This window comes from Pezoporus wallicus, unplaced genomic scaffold (assembly GCF_028554395.1).
Source record: "Pezoporus wallicus isolate ANWC-B61680 ecotype Strahan unplaced genomic scaffold, APGP_CSIRO_Pwel_v1 contig_8006, whole genome shotgun sequence".
NCBI lineage: Eukaryota > Metazoa > Chordata > Aves > Psittaciformes > Psittacidae > Pezoporus > Pezoporus wallicus.
In genome coordinates, this window is record NW_026635487.1 from 1,315,270 (window position 1) to 1,335,259 (window position 19,990).

The 19,990-nt window shown below is 47.3% G+C and overlaps 1 protein-coding gene across 8 annotated transcripts in view; it reads left to right on the plus strand.

Annotated features, from left to right (window-relative positions):
* The window catches only part of RERE (arginine-glutamic acid dipeptide repeats), a 222,064-nt gene that overhangs the window by 190,645 nt on the left and 11,429 nt on the right, over positions 1–19,990 (plus strand). For all 8 annotated transcript variants that reach the window (XM_057432133.1, XM_057432141.1, XM_057432172.1 and 5 more), the window contains 4 exons: positions 14,312–14,474; positions 16,587–16,679; positions 17,496–17,695; positions 18,816–18,977. In XM_057432133.1, the coding sequence (XP_057288116.1) occupies positions 14,312–14,474; positions 16,587–16,679; positions 17,496–17,695; positions 18,816–18,977 (618 nt within the window). The remainder of the gene's footprint in view (positions 1–14,311; positions 14,475–16,586; positions 16,680–17,495; positions 17,696–18,815; positions 18,978–19,990) is intronic.

Sequence of the window (19,990 nt, forward strand, 5' to 3'; positions counted from 1 at the left end):
GAAATCTGTTCTTGGATCCTCTCAGGGGAGCAAATACCTGAACTCAGTGTGTACCCACTTGTAGTTAATGGAGTTTTCCATGCAGTAAATCACTGGTTTTTACTCTACTCTGATTAACACTCAGGTAATACTGCTGAGTTTATAGATGATCACTAGAAATGCAAGTATTGGGTTGGAAGTCCTAGCTGACAGTGTAACCTCATTCTGAAGTATGTGCTTAAAGGGAAAAGCAGGTTAAGATTGGAGCTGCAGCTCTGCTTGCTGCTACCAGCTTCATGACTTCTGGTGGTGCTTGGTTCTCTCTGTAACACCTTTTCATGATGGAAATGGTAACTTCTATCTTCAAGTAGAGCCTTTGTGTGGAACCAGTGCAGTTAAAAGGTATACACGTATATCTGTGTGGATAGATACATATATGGAGGGCTGATCTGCTAATGGCATTGCTTTCCAAACCTACAGTCCCCATCAGGAAGCAATTGAAGAGGATTCCAGAAAGTTAAATATGCAGTGGGGGGAGGAATTTAGGTGGTTAATAGAGATGGAAGGAGCTTGTTGAAAGTGCAGGATGCTTCTGTGAGTCGTCCTGTTGGCAAACAGTGCAGTGTATAGGCATGAAGATTCATATTTCAAGCATTTCAGACACTTTGTGCCTACAGCTCATCAGTTAGCAATGGAGCATCCTTTCAAGGGGCCCCTTGGTATAAATGTATACCAGCAGGCTTCCCTTTCTCTCAAAGGAGGCCAGCAAGTGTTGGTAGATCATGTTTTGTTGTCGGTGTTTTGAAGTTCTCAACTCTAAGTGGTTCTCTTTTAGTTTCTGACACCTTGGTTGCTGTGTTGAAACAAGCCACTAATTAAAGTGATCACTCAGTGCCTAGTGGTAGGCGTCAGCGTGCTGTGGCTGTCAGACATGGGAGTAGGGACTGAGTGGTGCAATGCTCCGTGTGTTTGGAATACCTGCTCAGTCAGTCTGTGTATGGGTGGCATAGTGCAACTGTATGAGCGAGGATCTGCCGAGTCCTTACTGGTGTAACTGGAATGAGACTCGTGAGTGTTCATACACTGGTAATGAGAAACAGGCCTATGGAGTGGAGGGGTGGGTGGGAAAATGAGTGTAAGTTCAGTGTGGTGTGGGGCTGTCAAGCATCATTCAGAGGAATTGGTTATATAAAATCCCAGACTGGTTTGGGTTGGAAGGGACCTCAAAGCTCATCCAGTTCCAACCCCTGCCACAGGCAGGGACCCCTTCCACTGGAGCAGCTTGCTCCAAGCCCCTGTGTCCAACCTGGCCTTGAACACTGCCAGGGATGGGGCAGCCACAGCTTCTCTGGGCGCCCTGTGCCAGCGCCTCAGCACCCTCACAGGGAAGAGCTTCTGCCTGAGAGCTCATCTCAGTCTCCCCTGTGGCAGGTTAAAGCCATTCCCCTTGTCCTATCACTGCAGTCCCTGAGGAAGAGAACCTCCCTTATGAAGCTTGGGCTGTGGTAAGGACCGTGTGTTGGAAGCAGCAGCCTGGCTGTGTTATCAGGTCAGTGCCTTGCTTGACAGCTTTCCTGGGGTCTGCACTTCTTTTTCCTCTGGTATAAGAATGCAGGGCCAGAACAGGCCGGGGGAGGGATTGCTGAGCCTGAAGATCGGTTGTCACAGGCAACCATCCCTCAGATCCCTTTCATGAACGGATGAAACTTCATATCAAAGCTTGTAAGGTCTAAAGCCATTTGTTCTTTTGCCAATGCTGCCCTTTTGCTGTAATGGCTCTCCTGTCTCCCTGGTGGATAAGTGCATGTGGAGCTACAGTTCTGTGTAATAGGGATTGTGCAGAGGCAGGGAGATGAAGATGCCTTTTCTAACGCTGCAGCTGCTTTATGTCATCCAGTGGTTCAGAATCTGAAATGTGCCCAACTTCTTGAAATAGCTGTTAAAGAGGTTACCTTGCTGCTGGTGTGAATGAGGGCTCTTGGGTTTCACTCTCTGGGGGATCATAGAAAGGTTTGGGTTGGAAAGGACCTTAAGATCATCCGGTTCCAACCCCCTGCCATGGGCAGGGATGCCTTCCACTAGAGCGTGTAGTGACCTCTGGTTCTGAGTGGCAGTTCATTTTTGGGCTGATGAAAAATACCATTACCTCAATGTCCTTGCTCCATCACCTTTTCGCTCCTGCTTACGTTGTTAGCATCCCTGTAGCGGACATCCCACATCCAGACACCCCTGCTGTGGCCCTGGGCCAGGGGCAAGGAGGACAGGATGAACAGCAGCAGCCCAATTCCATCTCTGAACTCAATGCAGGATCATTTGCAAGACCTCAGGAGTCAGAGCCCCAAAGCATGGCCTCAGTTACTGGTGCCTGTTTTGTCTTATCCCTAATGTTGAATTTGGGATCCACTTCACTTTGCAAGGGAATAGCTGAGATTAATGCTTGCTTGGAGACACGAGGGCGGAGCAGAACTGTAAAGAATTAGCACTTTCTTTCCCTTTTGAGCTCACTGCATAGGTATTAAAGTAAGCTACAATGAATTGGGCTTTCTAATACTGCTTTACAATTCCTGCCATTGTCTTCTCGTTAAATTTTGCTTGCTCAGGGCTTTTTCCCCGACAGAAAGAATTTGAGACTGGAGGGAAGCAACAATAACTGCGGGATAAGCAGCTTACGTGGCAGCTCTCTTGCGGTTTGGAGGGGTGTTGCTTGATGTTCTGCTTCAGCGTTCCTCTGTTCATACATTGCTCTGATAAGCAGGAAAACACTGAGGTACCCCTCAACCCTCCACACTTCATCTAAAGCTACTGGGTTAGAGAAATGTGCTTGGGGAGGAGTGAAGGGAAAACAGCTGCTTGAGGGATCAGTGTGGGAGAAGCTGGGTCTGTTTAAAATCAAGGCATCATGACAGGGATGAGAGAGCTTGTGTGTGAGTTATTGCTTTGTCCATAGCTCTGAATCATAGAGCAGGAACCTCCTTAAACCTGTGTTAGTGCAGAGTATGGATGGGGTTTTCAGTGATAAGCTTGTATGAGGTTATTTGATGCTTCCCAGGTGTAGAATGGATGGCTTTGTTTTCTTCCTCCATCTGGCTTCTTCAGGTGTGGGACGTCCTGCGACAGAGGGTTTTATTGAGAGGTCACATTCTGGCTGTCTTCAGCATGGGATCAGGGGGGTTGATGGTTTTCAGCATGCAATACCCAGTTGTGAGGATAGCTGCAATTAAAAAGGGATGGAAAACTGCTCCGTTTCCAGGTGATCGCATCTTCTCTCATTAGCAGTGAGGATTATTGCATGAAGTTTATTGCCTCCTGTGTGATCTTCAGCATCTTCTGACTGCTGTTGTTTTCAGCATGGCTTTATAATCAGCTACTAAAACTCACCAGCTTCCCTCTGGGTCACGAGCTGCCGAGGGAGGAAGCTGTGTGTCAGGGAGGATAACACACATCTGACAGGCCAGGCTTTGTGTGATTCATCACAGATGTGCCTGGAAAACCTGAAACATCTGTTCCATCGAGCTGGGGAGCACAGGTCGGGGCGCAGACACAGGGGCAGGCTTGAAACAGGGCTGCGAGTAGCCCAGTGCCATCGCTGGTCCTTGTCTCACAACTGAGTGGCATTCAGGTCTTAATCTGTGTCTAAATAAAAGCAGTATAGAACGTGGCATTAAACAGATGGCTGGTTCCTTACTTGCAGCTCTTCTTGCCCTGTTAAAAGAGGAAAATCTCATTTTCCATTTGCTTATTTGAGTGCTTTTGTTGCTGGGGTTTTGTTGTCTCTTATCTTCTCGGTGACCACTGCCTGCCCAGGAAGGAACTGGGGACTGCAGAGCATAGCACAAGGTATCTGTGTTCTTAATCTAGAGGCAAACCCCCACTCTCCAAAGGGATACAAACAGCAGTAATGAGCAGGAAGGCAGTCCTTGGTGGCCTGTAAAATGTGGGATTTACACATTGAACCATTACAGCAAAGCTGCAGTAACTCGGGGGTAGGAACTTTCTTCCAGACCATCCAAGGTGCCCTGAAGAGTTAAATCATGTCTGTTGGACCTGAACCACTGGTTCACACATGGACTAAGTGATGGCTTTTAAATTGGAGCTTGAACATAGCTAGAAATTGCTTTGTTAAATGTTAGACCCCAGTGTCTACTTCGAGACAGGAACTTGCATTGCAAGAAATAAGCACTTAACCCTTTGAAATGATCTTTTAGCTCTGTAAAGAGTCACCCATCTTACCCCTGTGAGAATTCCCAGCTGAACCCAAGGGGAATTTGCTGAGCAGTGTAATGTCTGTTTAGTGAGGGGTATGAATACAGGGGGGGGTTATTGTATTGCTTCTCAGTCCAGTGAGAGAAACCCATTTCTAATTCCAACAAGCTCCCAGTCAGTGTTTTCCATCACCCCATCACTGTAGTGGCAGGGTCAGTGCAGCGAGCCTGGGGCAGCCAGTGGAGTGTCACACTAATGCAGAGTATTGATTCCAAGTGCCAATTACGTGGAAGTGGTTTGTTTTAAATACCAGCTCCCGTTAGTGCTGTGAAGTAGTCAGCAAAGAGAACAAATGGAGCCACCAGTTACAACACAGGCCATGTTTTGGTGAGTACAGCTTGGTTCTGTTGGTGAAATTGGTGTAATGCAATAACGAAAGTGGTTTTAAAGCAGTAAAACTTCTTTAATAATGGCAAGGGTGATTTGAGGTGTGCAGGATCAGGGCATGAATTGCCATGGGTATACCTGCTGCAGGAGGATGGAGCTCCCTGCTGAACCGTAGAATGGGATGCGTAATCCTTGGTTTAAACGAAAGCGCTGCCGTGTTTGGAATGTCCCTTTCTGCGTGCACTTGCACATGCCTGCGTTGGTCTGTCATGTAATTAAAGCTGACATTCAGACCACAACAGGAAAGAGTCTGGTTGGGGATGACATTAGCAAAGGCTGTCCGTGGGTTTTGATTGGTTTGAATAGCTGATGGTAGTGGCTGTTGTTGTCAGCCCCTCTATAAAACCCATAAACCAGAGGATCTGCTGTGCTTGAAGGAGCCTGTTTCATTTTCTGGCAGCCATTACAAGCTGCCAGTACAAAACCATCCTTTCCCAAGCTCAAAAATGGATTTCCCCCCCAGCCACTGTCATTCAATTATCACCTCAGGAAATGCATAGATATAACTGATGATCCCTTTAACACATCCTGCCGTATTCCACTCCTCCCATCCTTCATTTTTCTCCTCGCTCCAGTCATTAAATGTAACATTGCCAGTGTATATTTTATAGGGTGACCCTGACGGCTGTCGCTTTGAGGATGTGCAGAGATAATAAGATTGTGCCTGTGATGAAGGGCAGATAAATAGGGAAGTGTTTACTGGATGGAGTGTGCTGGGTTTAACGGCTTTATGACTTGCTGCCCTCTCACACGAAGCACCGCTGATACCTGTGCTTGAATAGTGAACGTCGATGTATTATAGGCACTGAGAAAGATATCCTCGTGCCGTAGCCAGGAGCAGGGAAATGGGTTTTTGTCCCACACCTGAACTCTAGCAATATGCAACCAAGAAACTTAATGATTGAGCTGGTGCAGAAAGAAAGAGCAGTTAAAGGGGTAATGCATCAGTGCTAGGCATCTTCATTGAGAAAATCCTGCTCCTTGTATTGTGCTGCTCAACTCGATGGCAGCAGCACTGATGGAAAAGGGGATACGAAGGAGGAAAGACGTGAGCCGGGGCAGACTGAGATGAGCTCTGCTCTCAGAGCTTTTCTGCATCCCTTGCGTTTAATCCATCTGGGTATTTATCCTGCTCTCTGTCCCAGTGTGTGAGCACCAATACTGAGAGCTTCTCGTTAGCAAGAGACTGGCAGCGAAAGACGTTGCCTGAAACAGCAGTGAGCCGCAGGGCTTTGATGTGGGTTGTAAAATGGAACTGAAAGAACTGCTGGCTCAAGAAGACAGGAGCTGCTCCCGTGCTCTGTGGAAAAGCATTTCATCTCTGTTTTGCAGAGCTTAGTTCACCTGGTCCATGCGCGTTTTGTTAGGGGCAGGCCTTTGGGCATCAGGATGTAAGGGAGAAGAGAAAAAGCTGAGTATTTGCATTTTCTAAGGAGAACAAATGGATGCTGAACAGAGGGTTGGGAGGAACCCACAGTGTGTACCAGCCTGAGCTCAATAGAAGAGGTGCCCTGGCTCCGCAGGGGCTAAATTGCATTCTCCAGGCTCTGTCTGCACGAAGCGTTTTGGGCCAGGTGAAAGCATCACCTCCGAAGAACTGGGCCCTGCTGGAGTGGGAGAGCCCTCTGTGCTGGGATGGGTGCCTGAGCAGAGGCTGGGAGAGGTATATGGGAAGGCACAAGGTAGAGAGGGTAATCCTGGGAGAGGAGGGGTAAGAAGTGACGTGAATGGGGTTAGAAGTGATCGGGCAAATCAGGGCTTACATTATCAACATTTCTGAGGTTATGCATTGCAGGTTGGAGCTGTGTGGAAGATAAGCGTGCACAAGGCACACAGGTTCTTAACTCTCTCACTGTTTTGATAACATCTTGATTGATCAAGAGCCAGAGATCCCTGTGGGATGTACCTGGTGACACTGGCAGCGGTTATGCGCTCCTGCAGGACTGTAACTGCCACTATCAAAGATAGGCTCTAATAATTAATAATGGATGCAGCCAACAGGCTGTGAGTTCCTGTGGGGATTAGGGGCTCTGTTGATTAACAAAGAGGAGTCTCTAGAGGAGGAAGCCTTAATTACAAAAGCTTTCTTTTCATTCTAGCTTGACGTATAGCTGGAGAGAGGGTCAGCAGCTTTTGGCTGTGGTTGGGCCCTAAAACAATGTGCTAGGGTGCTGTGTGTTTGCCTTGCAGAACTGTTAAAGCTGGTGCTTAATCCCTAAAAATGAAGGAAATGGAATTGTCCCCATAGCACAGACCTTGAGGGTAAGTTTGGTGATACATTCATCATCGTCTTTCCTACGAGGACATAAAACCGTCATTACAAACACTGGGAAAGGTTAGGGAATGAAAGACATGGAAATGACAACTGGGAGTTAGATGTGCACAGAGACATGTTGACTGGTGTGTTTCCCAGGCTAGGGACAGTAGCATTTGGATTTCCCTGTGGTTTGCTAAACCCATACAATCAAGTGAAACAGCAGTCTTCAGTTGAAAGGAAAAGCAGCTTGTACTGAGGGCAAAGGAGAGCTGAGGAGCAGTCAGCCGGTGCTGTGCTTAACGGGATGGAGAGGCTGATCCAGGCAGCCTGGTTTTGAGTTATGAAGGAATTCTAAACCCAGACTGTCACTGGTGGAGCTGCTCCCTATTTGAGGTTAATCAGTACAATTGCACTGCTCCCGCAGCACTGATCCTGGCCAGTTCATAAATCTCTTTGTTTCTAAAGGCTATAAGAGTTTAAAAGGATGTGCTGAGGCTGAATGTGTGAATACTTCATTGGCTTTGCCATCGAGTGGAAGATGCTCTGCAATGGCTGAGTGTGGCTGTGTTACTGCAGGGAAATGGTTGTTTCAAACGACACATTCCTGACATCCTATGGTAGATCTTTCTTTCCATTTTAATCCCTGCTTTGGTGTCCCTGTTCATTGGCTCTTTCCTAGCAGTGATACCATTACTCTTTGTGTCTTCTACCACTTCCAGTTCCCACGGGTAGCTTTGTTGTAAGAGCTGGGTTTAGTTTGCACTCACCCGTTCATATTGATTTATTTAGTTCTGGGTTGTAAAGAGGACAAATGCATTCTCTGGAGACACTTAGAGGAGTGATCTGTGTGTTCAGCTAACGGGATGGCAACATTGGGTTCACTGCTTGAGGAGCTTTGGAGTGAAATCTTCAGGTCCCAAACTTGTTTTGGTGCTGTCAGGAGTGACACAGGTCTCTAAGGACCTGTTGCACCATAGGCCTGTGTCTATGAAACAAAAGCATGATATGGGGGAGATAGAAGCTTGCTCTTCTTCAGGTCTGTAGAGGACTGAGCAGGGTGAGCAGCACTCACATAGCACGAACTATTAGGAAGCAGAAAGCTGTATCCCATTGCAGGCTTTTTCCACAAGAAAATGAAATCCAGAGGATACAGATGGAGCCTCAGCTGGATCCCAGGAAGTTCTGTGGTTCTTCCTGTAGTGGGAGTAAATTGACAGCATAAACCCAAGGAGTTCACCTGGGTTTCTTACATACCTATCTCCTGGTTTGATTCCCACTTGGCCGACCTGTTCTGCAAGGAGGCTCAAATAAGACATGAGAGCAGTTAGAACAAGGAAACAGAGCATTAGGACAGCCAATCTCCTGAAGTTCTTAGCAGAGACCAGGGAGAGAAGACTGTTGCCATCCAGAAGATAACAAATAGCTAGAGGAGCTGCTAGATAAAACGCCTGTACGTGTGAAATACGCTGGAGAATTGAGACCTGCAGGATATTCCTTAGGGAGCATCCCACAGTACTTACTGTGGGGTGTTGTTTTTGTAGCGTTAGTAAAATATTGCTTGAGTTTTAAAAGCCTCTCTTACAGTGTCAGTGATGTCTCAGATCCTGCAGCATTCCTGTGCACCCAAGGTGGGCATGAATCAGTGCGACTGAACAGCCTGCACAGGCTTACTGCTTAATGAGAGCATGTACAAACCTATTTGTCAGAGCTGGCAGAGGCACGGAGACCAAGCTTAACGTGGTAAAAACACCTTGCTTCAAGGCTCCTGGGCTGCTGCGTGTTTTCAATACTTCAACTTGTTCAGATCAGGAAGGGAGGTCCCAGTTTTCTCTCTGGATATAGGTTCATCACAAGAATATCCACCGTCCTCTTCCTACCTGGGTGTGGTAGGCTGTGCTGCTCAGGGCAGAGGATTTGTTTCATAGGATCATGGGATGGTTTGTGTTGGAAGGGACCTTAAAGCTCATCCAGTTCCAACCCCTGCCACGGGCAGGGACACCTTCCACTAGAGCAGCTTGCTCCAAGCCCCTGTGTCCAGCCTGGCCTTGAACACTACCAGGGATGGGGGCATCCTGCCTCTACCACATAAGCAGAGATTGAAGGATTTCCTGGATCTCAAGGTGTGCTTGCAAACATCTGTGCCTCTTACATTAGCAGCTTTTGGGTAGGGAGATGTGTGTGATGAAGGGACTGATACCTTCAGTTGTAGCTCCCGGTCAAACAGTCTGTGGCAGTATTCTGGTTCATTCTGTGCAGTCTCAGGAAGGAGCCTGGAGATGACAGGCAGATACCCTGGTCTGCACAGAAGGGGTGCGCTGTAAAGCTCCCACTCTGCACAGCTTTGCACATGTAGTCTGTCTCCTTGCTATCCCTTTGTTGTGACCAAGACTGTTGAAGGCAGGGGGTTCGGTGAAGCAGGGAGGCCTGCGGACAGTGGGTTTATGACAGGACTTCACTAATAGGGAGCATTAACTAAATGGAGTTGACTTAATAAAATCTTGATGCATTCCAGGAAGATGGTGAATTCATTAAGGCCACAGCTGGACAAGCTGTTCCCCTCTGCTCTGCCACGACTGGTTTATAGCCACTGAAGAGAGTTGTCATTTACCTTCCGTGTTTAATTACTGTAAAGCTATTCCCCTCCCCTGTGAGATGGGTTTTTTTTTCTCCCTGGCAGAGCAAGGCTCTGGGGAAATTAAACAGCAATTATTATGTTTGCTCACTCTGTTATGGCATAACAGATACTTGAAGGTAAGTTGATGTGTTTGTGTGATTGGCTTCCATAGGAGCAGCGCCTGCTGCAAACAGGGCTTGGCAGAACCTCTCAAACCCAGCAGCGCGCACACAGTGTTAATCCTCTGTGTACCTAAGGCAAGACTAAACACAAACCTGGGGCACAGCTTGTGTTGTGTACTTTCCATTTGAAAACTACTGATAAGAAGTGAGAAAACAGGACATGGCAGCACCGGCTGGAGCTCTTGTTGCTTTGTTGACGCTATGGAGGAGTTGGTAGTAAGGCCTTGTCCTGGTGTTCTGAGATACGGCTTGGAGAGCTTGATAGGGATGCAAAACAATATGGATGAGAGCAGTGGGTGCAAGTGGGGTGGGAGGGGTAAGAGAGTCACAGCCTGGTTTAGGCTGGAAGGGGCCTTAAAGCTCATCCAGTTCCATGGGCAGGGACACTTTCCACTGGAGAAGGTTGCTCACCTAATGCATCTGCTCAGAAGTGCACTGCTTTCTGGGTTAAAATGCAGCCCAGCACTAACTGGGTTCCACCAGATCCTGCTGCTAGATACAAGTTTAATCGGATGTTAACATAGCAAAGTGGAGTTGTGTTTGCAGAAGAGAGGTGGTGGTGAATGAAGTGGAGGTGAGGCTGTTACTATGAGCAGCTAAGCAGATTGGGAGAGAAATGAGTCTTCTACCCACGCTGATGTAAAAGCTGTTTCTTGATGGAGCTGGTCCAGAAGGGCACTGAAAGCATCTTTTCTTGGATGTGGCACAGTACAGGAATGAGAGCTGCTCATTTGCAGTGTGGTTTTTGGACTATATGTATGGGTCTTGCCTTCTATTGGCGAGTGACATCAGTGGACAGTTGGGTCAGCAACATCAGTATTGGGGCATGAGAGGTAAGGTGGGTTTCAGGGACAGGAGGCATTAATGCCTTGGTGAAAGGAGCAGTGATTTGGACACGGAAACGCTTCCTGCTGGAAGGTAGCCTCAGTACTGGCTGTGTTACCTCCAAACATCTGGACTGTGATGACTGCTCTGATTCATTAGACCAGGAGCTTTGCTGAGGAATGGTTTTGCATGTGCTCCGAGGGACTGCTTCGTTGAACACTCATGTTTCTCATTTGTGTTTGCATTGGGGTCATCCATGTACATGCAGCCCTATGAAATGAGCTGGAGACCTCACCACAGGCAGTAGCTGTAGGTCTCACCCCTTCCTTCCTTTATCTCTGACGTTTGGAAGTGAAGGGTATATCACTCAGATGCCGAGTGAGCGCAGAGTGGTGCGCTCTGCTTCATCTGGTGTGATTTTAGTGCAGATGTTGCCAGCAATGCCCAGTTTCTGGCACAAAAACCATCAAAGGAGCCATCCGATACACCTGCAGGTTGTTAGGGAGGGCTGTTCCCCTGGGTGCAGACCTGCTACCCAGAAAACCCCATTCGGAGCAGCTGCTCCCAGCGAGTGCCGGTGCTCACCACGCTGGTTGCGCTCCCAGCGCAGGGATGTGGGATGTGTTGACTGGGAGACCTTGTGGCAACAAAATGATCATTACAGGCCATTCATGTCAGCAGCGTTTATGCTTTTCTGTTTGCTTGCAAGCAAAACCAGCAGCTAATTTGCAAGGCTGCCTTTTGTAAGAGGGCCCTTTGATCAATGCTTGCCAGCGTTAATGTTTCAGTGGGCTATTGATTTCCGCAGCAGCTTTTGTTCCCTGGATTTATGCGCGATGGGTTTGGGCAGCACACGCTCTGCATGTTTGATTAAAGTTCGTTTGACTTCGCTTGCAGCGGAGCTGGAGGCTGCTTTTACTCCCTGTCTGCAGAACCAAAGCTCTCCTGCCTTACTCCTTTGTGCTCCAGCTTCTGCCCCCCATGCAGTCACCAGTATGCTGTTTCTAATCCTTCCAGACTCACTCCACTCCAGCATTTAATCCCTTTGGTAGACAATATAATATTAGATAGCCAGGCAGCTGGGAAGATCCGGCATGGAATTTTTTTGGTGTAGGATACATCTATGTGCACACAACGTCAGCGTTCTCTGTGTATGTGTCGTCTCTGACTTGTTCTTGTCTGTCTTTGTCAGTTGAGTCATTTACTGAGTCATGGAGCCGTGCAGTCTGGTGATGAATTTCAAGTGCAGAATCGCCTCTAGTCCTTTAATAGAGCCAGATCTCCTAGATGGGGGAAAACTAGTTGTTGAATAAACTTCTCTTTCAGTTTGATGCAGTTGTGACAGCCGGTTTAGGAGGCTCTCCGAAGCATTATGATCATTAACTTGATATTTTTTATGATAGCCACCATTTCTTCTTTAAGTGTGGTTTATTACACGGCACATGTATAAGCTGTTAAACTTGCCCCTGGGCCTGATGGGTTTGCAATGTGTAAATAGAGCTCAAATAGGTTCCCATTTTATGATGGGAGGAAAACAGATTGGTTTGCTCTCTGCCGTTGCCATGTGTCACAGGACACATTAATTCCCTGACACAAAGACATGGGATTTACTTGCTCCTGGTGCTGACACCTCAGCTCTGATAGAAACGAGTTTATAGGTAAAATGCGGCTGGTTTCGTTTGCAGGAGACTTTTTACCTCTGAAAAGCATTTGCATGAGCTTCTCTGCAGAGCTTCTGGCGCAGGTCATAACCCTGCTTGACAAACAGTTGTGCCTGATGGACTTTGAGCCCACTTAATGGACTCCGAGCAAAACGGCATTTCTAAAGCAAACACGCAGCAGCGGAGCAGGGCGCTGGGTGTCAGAACACGCTGTTCTTCCCAGGGCTGGCAGAGCTGGAATGCTCATCTGCAGCCTGCACCCGCCTTTGCTTTGAGATTCTACTCAGGGAAGGGTTTGGGCTTTGATTTTGTGGGGTTGGTTGGGATGGGGTTTAGGGCTTTTGTCCTTTAGAAGCAACAATTGTAGGTGATGATCTCTCCTATGGAGCCAGGCTGAGAGAGCTGGGCTGGGGCAGCCTGGAGAAGAGAAGGGTCCTGGAGGGGAGACCTTAGAGCAGCTCCAGTGCCTGAAGGGGCTCCAGGAAACCCGGAGAGGGGCTTGGGACAAGGGATGTAGGGACAGGCCAAGGGGAATGGCTTTAACCTGCCCGAGGGGAGACTGAGATGAGCTCTGAGGCAGAAGCTCTTCCCTGGGAGGATGCTGAGGCGCTGACACAGGGTGCCCAGAGAAGCTGTGGCTGCCCCATCCCTGGCAGTGTTCAAGGCCAGGTTGGACACAGGGGCTTGGAGCAAGCTGCTCTAGTGGAAGGGGTCCCTCTCCATGGCAGGGGGTTGGGACTGGATGAGCTTTAAGGTCCCTTCAACCCAAACCAGCCTGTGATGATGCAGTGATTCTGCTCAATCCTTATTCCTCCTCACCCTGTACCTCTGAACACGGTTTGGTGTGGATAATGTTCACGTCTGCAGGAGCCCATCAGTGGCAGCTCCCAGTCTGTAGCCATGCAGGTTCAAAACGCATCTATTCTATTGCCAGAAATCAAAGCTGTGGTTAAATTCTTTTTGTGGCGATTCTGTTTTTAAATTAAGCGCTGGTAAAGCTCTTTAAGTGTCTTAAACGTTGGCAGTTAATGCCTATAACAACATCCTCCTTTTGTCTTTCAAGTGTTTCAGTGGTGCAGGTATTAGTTGTGGCTGTAATTGCTTGTTTGAGGCCCTTGGGAGGGTTTAGATGAAGGGTGTGTCTTTATTAGAGTTAACTCGAGTGATCTGCCCTGAGTCTGGGCTGCAGGATTTCCCCACAGAGGGAGCAGGCTGAGGTTACCTTGTTTGATCACATAAAGCACAGTTCAAAGCAGCCCTTTTTGTGGGCAATCCAGGGATGTTTGTTCTGATGTTTTCTTTTTCCAAGGGGCTGGTTTAGAACTTCTTCATTTTTTCCTCTCACAACTTAAAAGAAAACAACACCTTTTACCTTAGAGGCAGACAAGTCGCCAGGAAATGATGGGGTTTCAAAGGAAGAGAAAAGAGATTAAAACCACATGCCGTTCTTTGGTTCGGCAGTGCATCCGCTAGCTTGAATGGCAGCTGCTCCAGCGTTTGAACGTCAGCCAGCTTCATTATGCTCTGAAATTATCCCTCATTTCTCTAGGTGTGCTCTTTTAACTGCTTAATTAATTTAGATGTGGGCCTCCATATTCAAATTAAAACACGATTTACGGTAGCAGGGATGGGTTATGGTTAGGGACTCCTTGTTGAACGCGGTCTTCAATGGGAGCGTTGCAGTGGAGGCTGACAAAATGGCAGTGTCTGTTTGAACTGATCCTCGTTCTGTCTGTAAGCACCACAGAGGGCTCACATCAGTTATTTGTTGTCACTGGAAGGTGGTGCCTGTGGACACAGCTCCTGAGCTGTGCAGAGGTGTCAATGGGATGCTGGCAGCAAGGCGAGGGTCCCCGCTCCGAATCACCCAGCATCCAGCTGGATTCACGCTTCCCAACCTCTTTTCCTTTCTAGGGGCCGAGGGGAGGACTGAGGGGGCATTTGTGTACTTCCTGCTCCCCCTCTTGCAGAAGCAAAGAGAAAAATAATGAGGGTTTTCTTTTTTTTCCTGTCTTAGCTAAAGAATTCTTTTGTCTGGCTGAGATACATCATTGGAGCTTCCTGCAGACAGCAGAAGGGAGGCAAAAAAGGCTGACGAGTCAGATTTGCATGCCCCTCTAACATACTCCTTCTGTATTCGCAGGGAGAACTAATCACCTTCTATTACTATTGGAAGAAAACCCCTGAAGCAGCGAGTTCTCGAGCCCACCGTAGGCATCGGAGACAGGCTGTGTTTCGGAGAATTAAAACTCGAACTGCTTCCACTCCAGTCAACACTCCCTCCAGGCCCCCCTCCAGTGAATTCTGTAAGTGGAAGCGAAAAGCAATGCATTTATCTTTGTTTAGATGCAGGGAGCAACAGTAATGTAATGGTGCTGTACCTTGGAGTGACTGAAGCAAGGAAATGGGAGTTCAGGCACTTGCCCTCTCCTGTTCCTATACCATTATGCTGGAATGTGGTAGGCGTCTTTGATCACCAAATGCTTTGTGCACTCCTTGAAATATAAAAGCATCCTGTAAGGATGGAAATGTTGCCCTGGTACTGAATTTCCCTGTTCTTTTCTTGGGTTTATGGTGTATTTTCTCCTACAGTGATGGGGATTAGAAAATGCAAAAAGAAGGAAGTGCTTCATCCCTTTGGAAGGATGTCCCTTTCATCCTTCCTTGGTGATCCATGCCTCCTCCTTGATCTCAAACTGTGTGCTGCAGTTGTATCTTGAAGCATCTTGGAAGATGCACCCTTGACTGAAGCAGAAGTGTCTAAACAAAGAACAGTTATCCAAACCAGTTAATGCCCTGCTTCGCAAAGGGTTGTGCTTAGCAGTGCCCATATGGATGTATCAACCGTTATCCTTATGGAAAAGCCTTGTGTTCCCTGTGAGATTTAAGACTTTCTATGGACTAAACCCAGCACATTTCATGTGCCTCCTAAAGAAAAATGACTGTGTAAAGGCAGGAATTGTCAGACTTTGACTTATCTGGGGGAGGTGGAGGATGTGGTGAGCAGGCAGGACAGGGAATGCTGGAGAGGGTTAGTAGGGAGGGGGTAAGCAAGGGCTGTTAGCTTTGCCTTGCTGGAATTGATGGGATTTATCACTGATTTCTGTGTGCACAAGAAGCGAGGATCCTGACTGCGCAGCTCCATCCAAGATACTTGGCACTTCAGAACACATGTGGCTGGAAGGACCCATCCATATGGATCCGACCGCAGGATGAGAATACAAATCACTTTAGTAAAAGAAAGCAAGTCTTAGCCTGGTGGTAATTTTGCAGTCAGGGCTTAAACACCTGCAAGACTTGACGTAGAAACCATGGTGATGCTTGCAGCTACCGTTGGCAAATGGGACCCTGTGTTAATTTGAAGGGTAATGAGTTGATGACAAAGGCTTAATGGCAAGTACTGTAAATCCCTCCCTCTCTAACCTGCATGTATTACAAAACACCCCCTTGCAACCTTTACAACAACAGTATTCTTGCATCAAGGACTTCTCCTCTAATTAAGGAATTGAACAAAAGGAGCCACAGGGCTTTCTGCTGGTGACAAATTACAGACCTGTTATGCTGTGGATTTATAGTGGCAGTGCTCAAAATGCAGTGCTCAGGGAGCAAGATTCACTCCTGAGTTGGTTTAGAGGAGGAGAGAAGATCCAGTTTCTGTCGTGTCTGCAGATTTTCTGTGGTTTGGATGGGGATTTTTAGCTCACAGTCGTGCAGTTGGCCACAAAGGGAAGTGACCCTGTCCATATTCTCCATGTCTTTGAAACATGACATACTTGAAATGTAAGTTTGGACGTGTTAACTCTTAAGGAGCCTTGCAGTAAGGATTGGAAGCTGGTAGTGTCCTTGTAGTACCTCTCCTCCACAAGAATCACAGCTTGGTTTTCAGACAGGTACATTACATCTAAGTGTTGTTTGTTCCACCCATAAAGCACATATAGCCACGAACAGAGTGGAACAGCAGTGACCATCTGATTGAGGAGTCTAGAAACAGAATAGAAACCAGTAAAGCCACCACAGGTTCTGTCCATGGACTCTAGCAAAGTAGGATTTAGATATAGAACATTTGCTTTGAAATTTGACCAGGTACTAGAGAGAAACCTCCCTTCTCTTGCAAATTGTGCTTTTGGAGCACAGGCTCTGTAAGCTTGAACAGTATTTGAATGACAACTGCAAAGCTACCATGTACTGAATCAGAAGTTGTGTGAATTGTATCACTTGGTGCATTCCTGGAATCCTCCCTTAGTGTGATGTGGTTTGCAAACAGCCATCCAAGGCAAGGTGATTGTAGGAAGTCACCGGATTTGTGTAAGAACTGCCATTAATGGTCATTGTAGCCAAGGAGGAGGGAGGAAAGAGAAAAGCCTGCTGAGTTTTTACCTTCCATTTTCCCCTTCTTCCCTTGTTCTTTACCTCTTCAGTGGACTTGAGCTCGGCCAGCGAAGATGACTTTGACAGCGAGGACAGCGAGCAGGAACTGAAGGGCTACGCCTGTCGGCACTGCTTCACCACCAGTATGCACCTGATTCATTGCTGTATTTGTGCCCTTCTGCTGCTGCCTAGTTAATGCAGGTTCATTCAAGCAAGAGCAGTTCATTTGCATGTACAGCTGTGCAAAAAGCTGTGGGGTTGAATCAGCTGAAACATGCACCATTCCCAGCAGAGTTCCTCATGCTTTGCCATTGCAAATTAATACTGCAGTGACAAAGGAGACTTCTGAGAGGTAGACACTTGTACAGGAAGAAATCTACATAATCCATAGCATATATAATCAATTTGTGATATAGCAAATCAATAGTGGGCTGTGACTGTCACACACAACACTTCTTTGTGCTGCATTGAATCTCTTCTGCATTCCTGTGGGTATTCTGGAAGGTTGTCTGGTATTTTGGGTGTATGCACGGCATGGTAGGTTGGATAGAAGGAAGAAGTTCTTTACTGTTAGAGGGGTGAGACACTGGAACAGGCTGCCCAAGGAAATTGTGAGTGCTCCATCCCTGGAAGTCTTGGGGCCAGGTTGGACGGGGCTTGGAGCAACCTGCTGTAGTGGAAGGTGTCCCTGCCCATGGCAGTGGGTTGGACCTGGATGAGCTTTAAGGTCCCTTCCAACCCAAACCACTCTGTGATTCTGAGCTGCTTAATAAACAGAGAGTTTGTAAACTGAGTATTATTGAAGATGTTCACCGGGACGGGGCAGTTTTCCATTAATTTCTCCAACTTTGCCCATAGAAAAGCAGCTGCATTTCCAATTGCATGTTTTTTTAATGATGCAGTGTGGTTGTGCTGTCTGGTCCATCGTGTCTCTAAGCTGTTGCTTTTCCTGCCCCAAGCCTCCAAGGACTGGCACCACGGCGGCCGAGAGAACATTTTACTGTGCACTGATTGTCGCATTCACTTCAAGAAGTACGGGGAGCTGCCACCCATTGAGAAGCCCGTGGACCCTCCACCCTTTATGTTTAAGCCTGTCAAAGAGGAAGATGATGGACTTAGTGGAAAGCATAGCATGAGGACAAGGAGGAGTCGAGGCTCGGTAGGTTAACACTTTGCATTGCGGCTCCTTCTGTAAAGGGGAGGGGTTGTCTGGGAAAGGGAGTTCAACTCCAAATATGATGCTTTCTCTGTCTTATTTGTTGGCCGTGGTATGTGTCTGCTGCTGCATTTGTGCGTGGGAGTGTGGGGTTTGCTGAGCTTGAGGCTTGCTTTGGGAAAAGGAGCTGAAATGTCTCTTACACAGGTTCAGCCAAACTTGTGCTGTTCCTGTTTTCAGTGACTGGCAGTGAACTGTCATGATAAACTTGACCAGTCATTCCAGGTTTCATACTGGTATGTGTGCTCCTTCCAGCTGGATCCTGTCAGAGGTAAGCCCTTGGGCTCATTTTCAAGGCTGAAATGCTCTTCAGGGGTCTCCTCAGCTGTCGTTTGCTGCTGCGGTTTGTGCTCTGTCAGAGTGTTCACCGGGGTGAAATGCCGGGAGCCTCACAGTGTACAAGTGACCTGTGAGAACTCTGACAGCAGCTCTGGTTAATCTGATGTTTCCTGTGGGTTTTGGCTGATGGAAAGCAGCAGATAGATTTCTTTTCCTTGCCCTCCCCTCTCTGTCTTTCTGATCATGGTGATAGGACCATTGTCTCTAAACACCTTGTGAGGCTGCGCTGTCAGATAAGGTTGGCTTCATTGTGTTTTGGTAACCCAGAAAACTGCCAAACTGGGAAAGAAACAGCATTAACTATTGCAGTACACTCTGCCGTGATTCCTTATTGCATAGTGGGAGCACATTGAAACTGTGGGGTTAGAAACTGGTCTTAACTGCTTGAATGCCCACAGATAGACCTTTTTTAGTGGAACATGAGGGTCCTCTCCTACCTCTTTCCCTGTGCGCATATGAACACTTGCAAATGTGCTTGCATGTGTTTCATGAAGACAACTGAGCATGCAAACAGCAGCTTTGGAACGTCTTTCTAATGTTGTCATCTCTAGCAGGCAGTGCTAAATAATCAGCACTTCATGGTTTTGAGTAGAGAAGTTAAGGATTTGCCTCCTTTTAACTAATTTTTCAGGCTCTTAGCAGGAACGCTTCATCTGTGTAAGACAGTAAAATATAAAGGGGTTGGACAAGTGACTTGATGCACCTCTGTTTCTGTTAAACACAGATGTCTACACTACGCAGTGGTCGTAAGAAGCAGCCAGCCAGCCCTGATGGTAGAGCCTCCCCCATCAATGAAGACATCCGCTCCAGCGGCCGCAACTCCCCCAGCGCCGCCAGCACTTCCAGCAACGACAGCAAAGCGGATTCAGTGAAGAAATCTGCCAAGGTAAGAGTTGCCCGTTCTCCTTTTGGGTTAGGACGTGGCCACCTGAGCCCTCTGCAGTCTGAGAGACGAGATCCAGGTGCAGGAAGCAGGGAATCTTGCAGTGACCTAGAAATTCCTGCTCGTGTGGGTGAGCAGGAAACTGAATGGTGAACGTGACTGAGGCTTTGTTCCTGTACGTGAGGATGTGCAGTGATAAACACCACGTAACCTTACTGCTGTCGTGAGAAATTAATCCTGCAGTTTTGGATGCAAATGCAAGCGTTAGGCTTGGAAAGAATACAGCTCAGAGATGCTCTATTTGAGACAAGTAGGTAGTTTAGGGATTGGTTTTAAGCAGTACTTAGTCTTTGTGTAGAAAGGCATACAAATATGTAGTAATGCAGGCTGCTTCTGTTGCTGCTTCTCTGTATGTGTATTGGCTTACAGTTTGCTGTGTTTAAATAAGTGCTTTGCAGGAGAGTCCTGAAGAAACCAAGGCAGATGCTGTGGGAAGGTTTGCCATTAAGCAGTTTAAATTGAAAAGCAGCAAGTTAAAAATAAGTCTTTAGAAATAACCCACAGGTTAAAACTGGATGATAGAGCATGTTTTCACATGGTAAAACTGAGAATTTAGCAAAGCTGGGAGTTAGGTAATTACGTGATGTATAAAGCTGTCCTAGACCATGAAAGAAGGTAGTAATCTTGTAATAGCTACTGACTGTTAGCCCTGTATTTGAGGGGATGTAAAAATATCCCTCTCAAAATGTCAGGAGTAGTAGAAGGAAGTTTATCCTGTGCCTGTCTACTGCAGAAAGTCTTGCTCCATCCTCTGTGTTGGGCTCTTAGAAGAGTATCCTGGGCCAGATGATCTGGTTCCCGATGGACTTGATTGATCATAGCTGGAGACAACTGCTCTGTTTAAAATAATCCTAAATATTCCTTCCCTTTCAAAGCTGGAGGCCACATCTGCAGTGAGGAATGCTTTACTCAGTGTTCCTTTTTCCTGCTACCTCATGTCAGGGATGTGTGAAGGG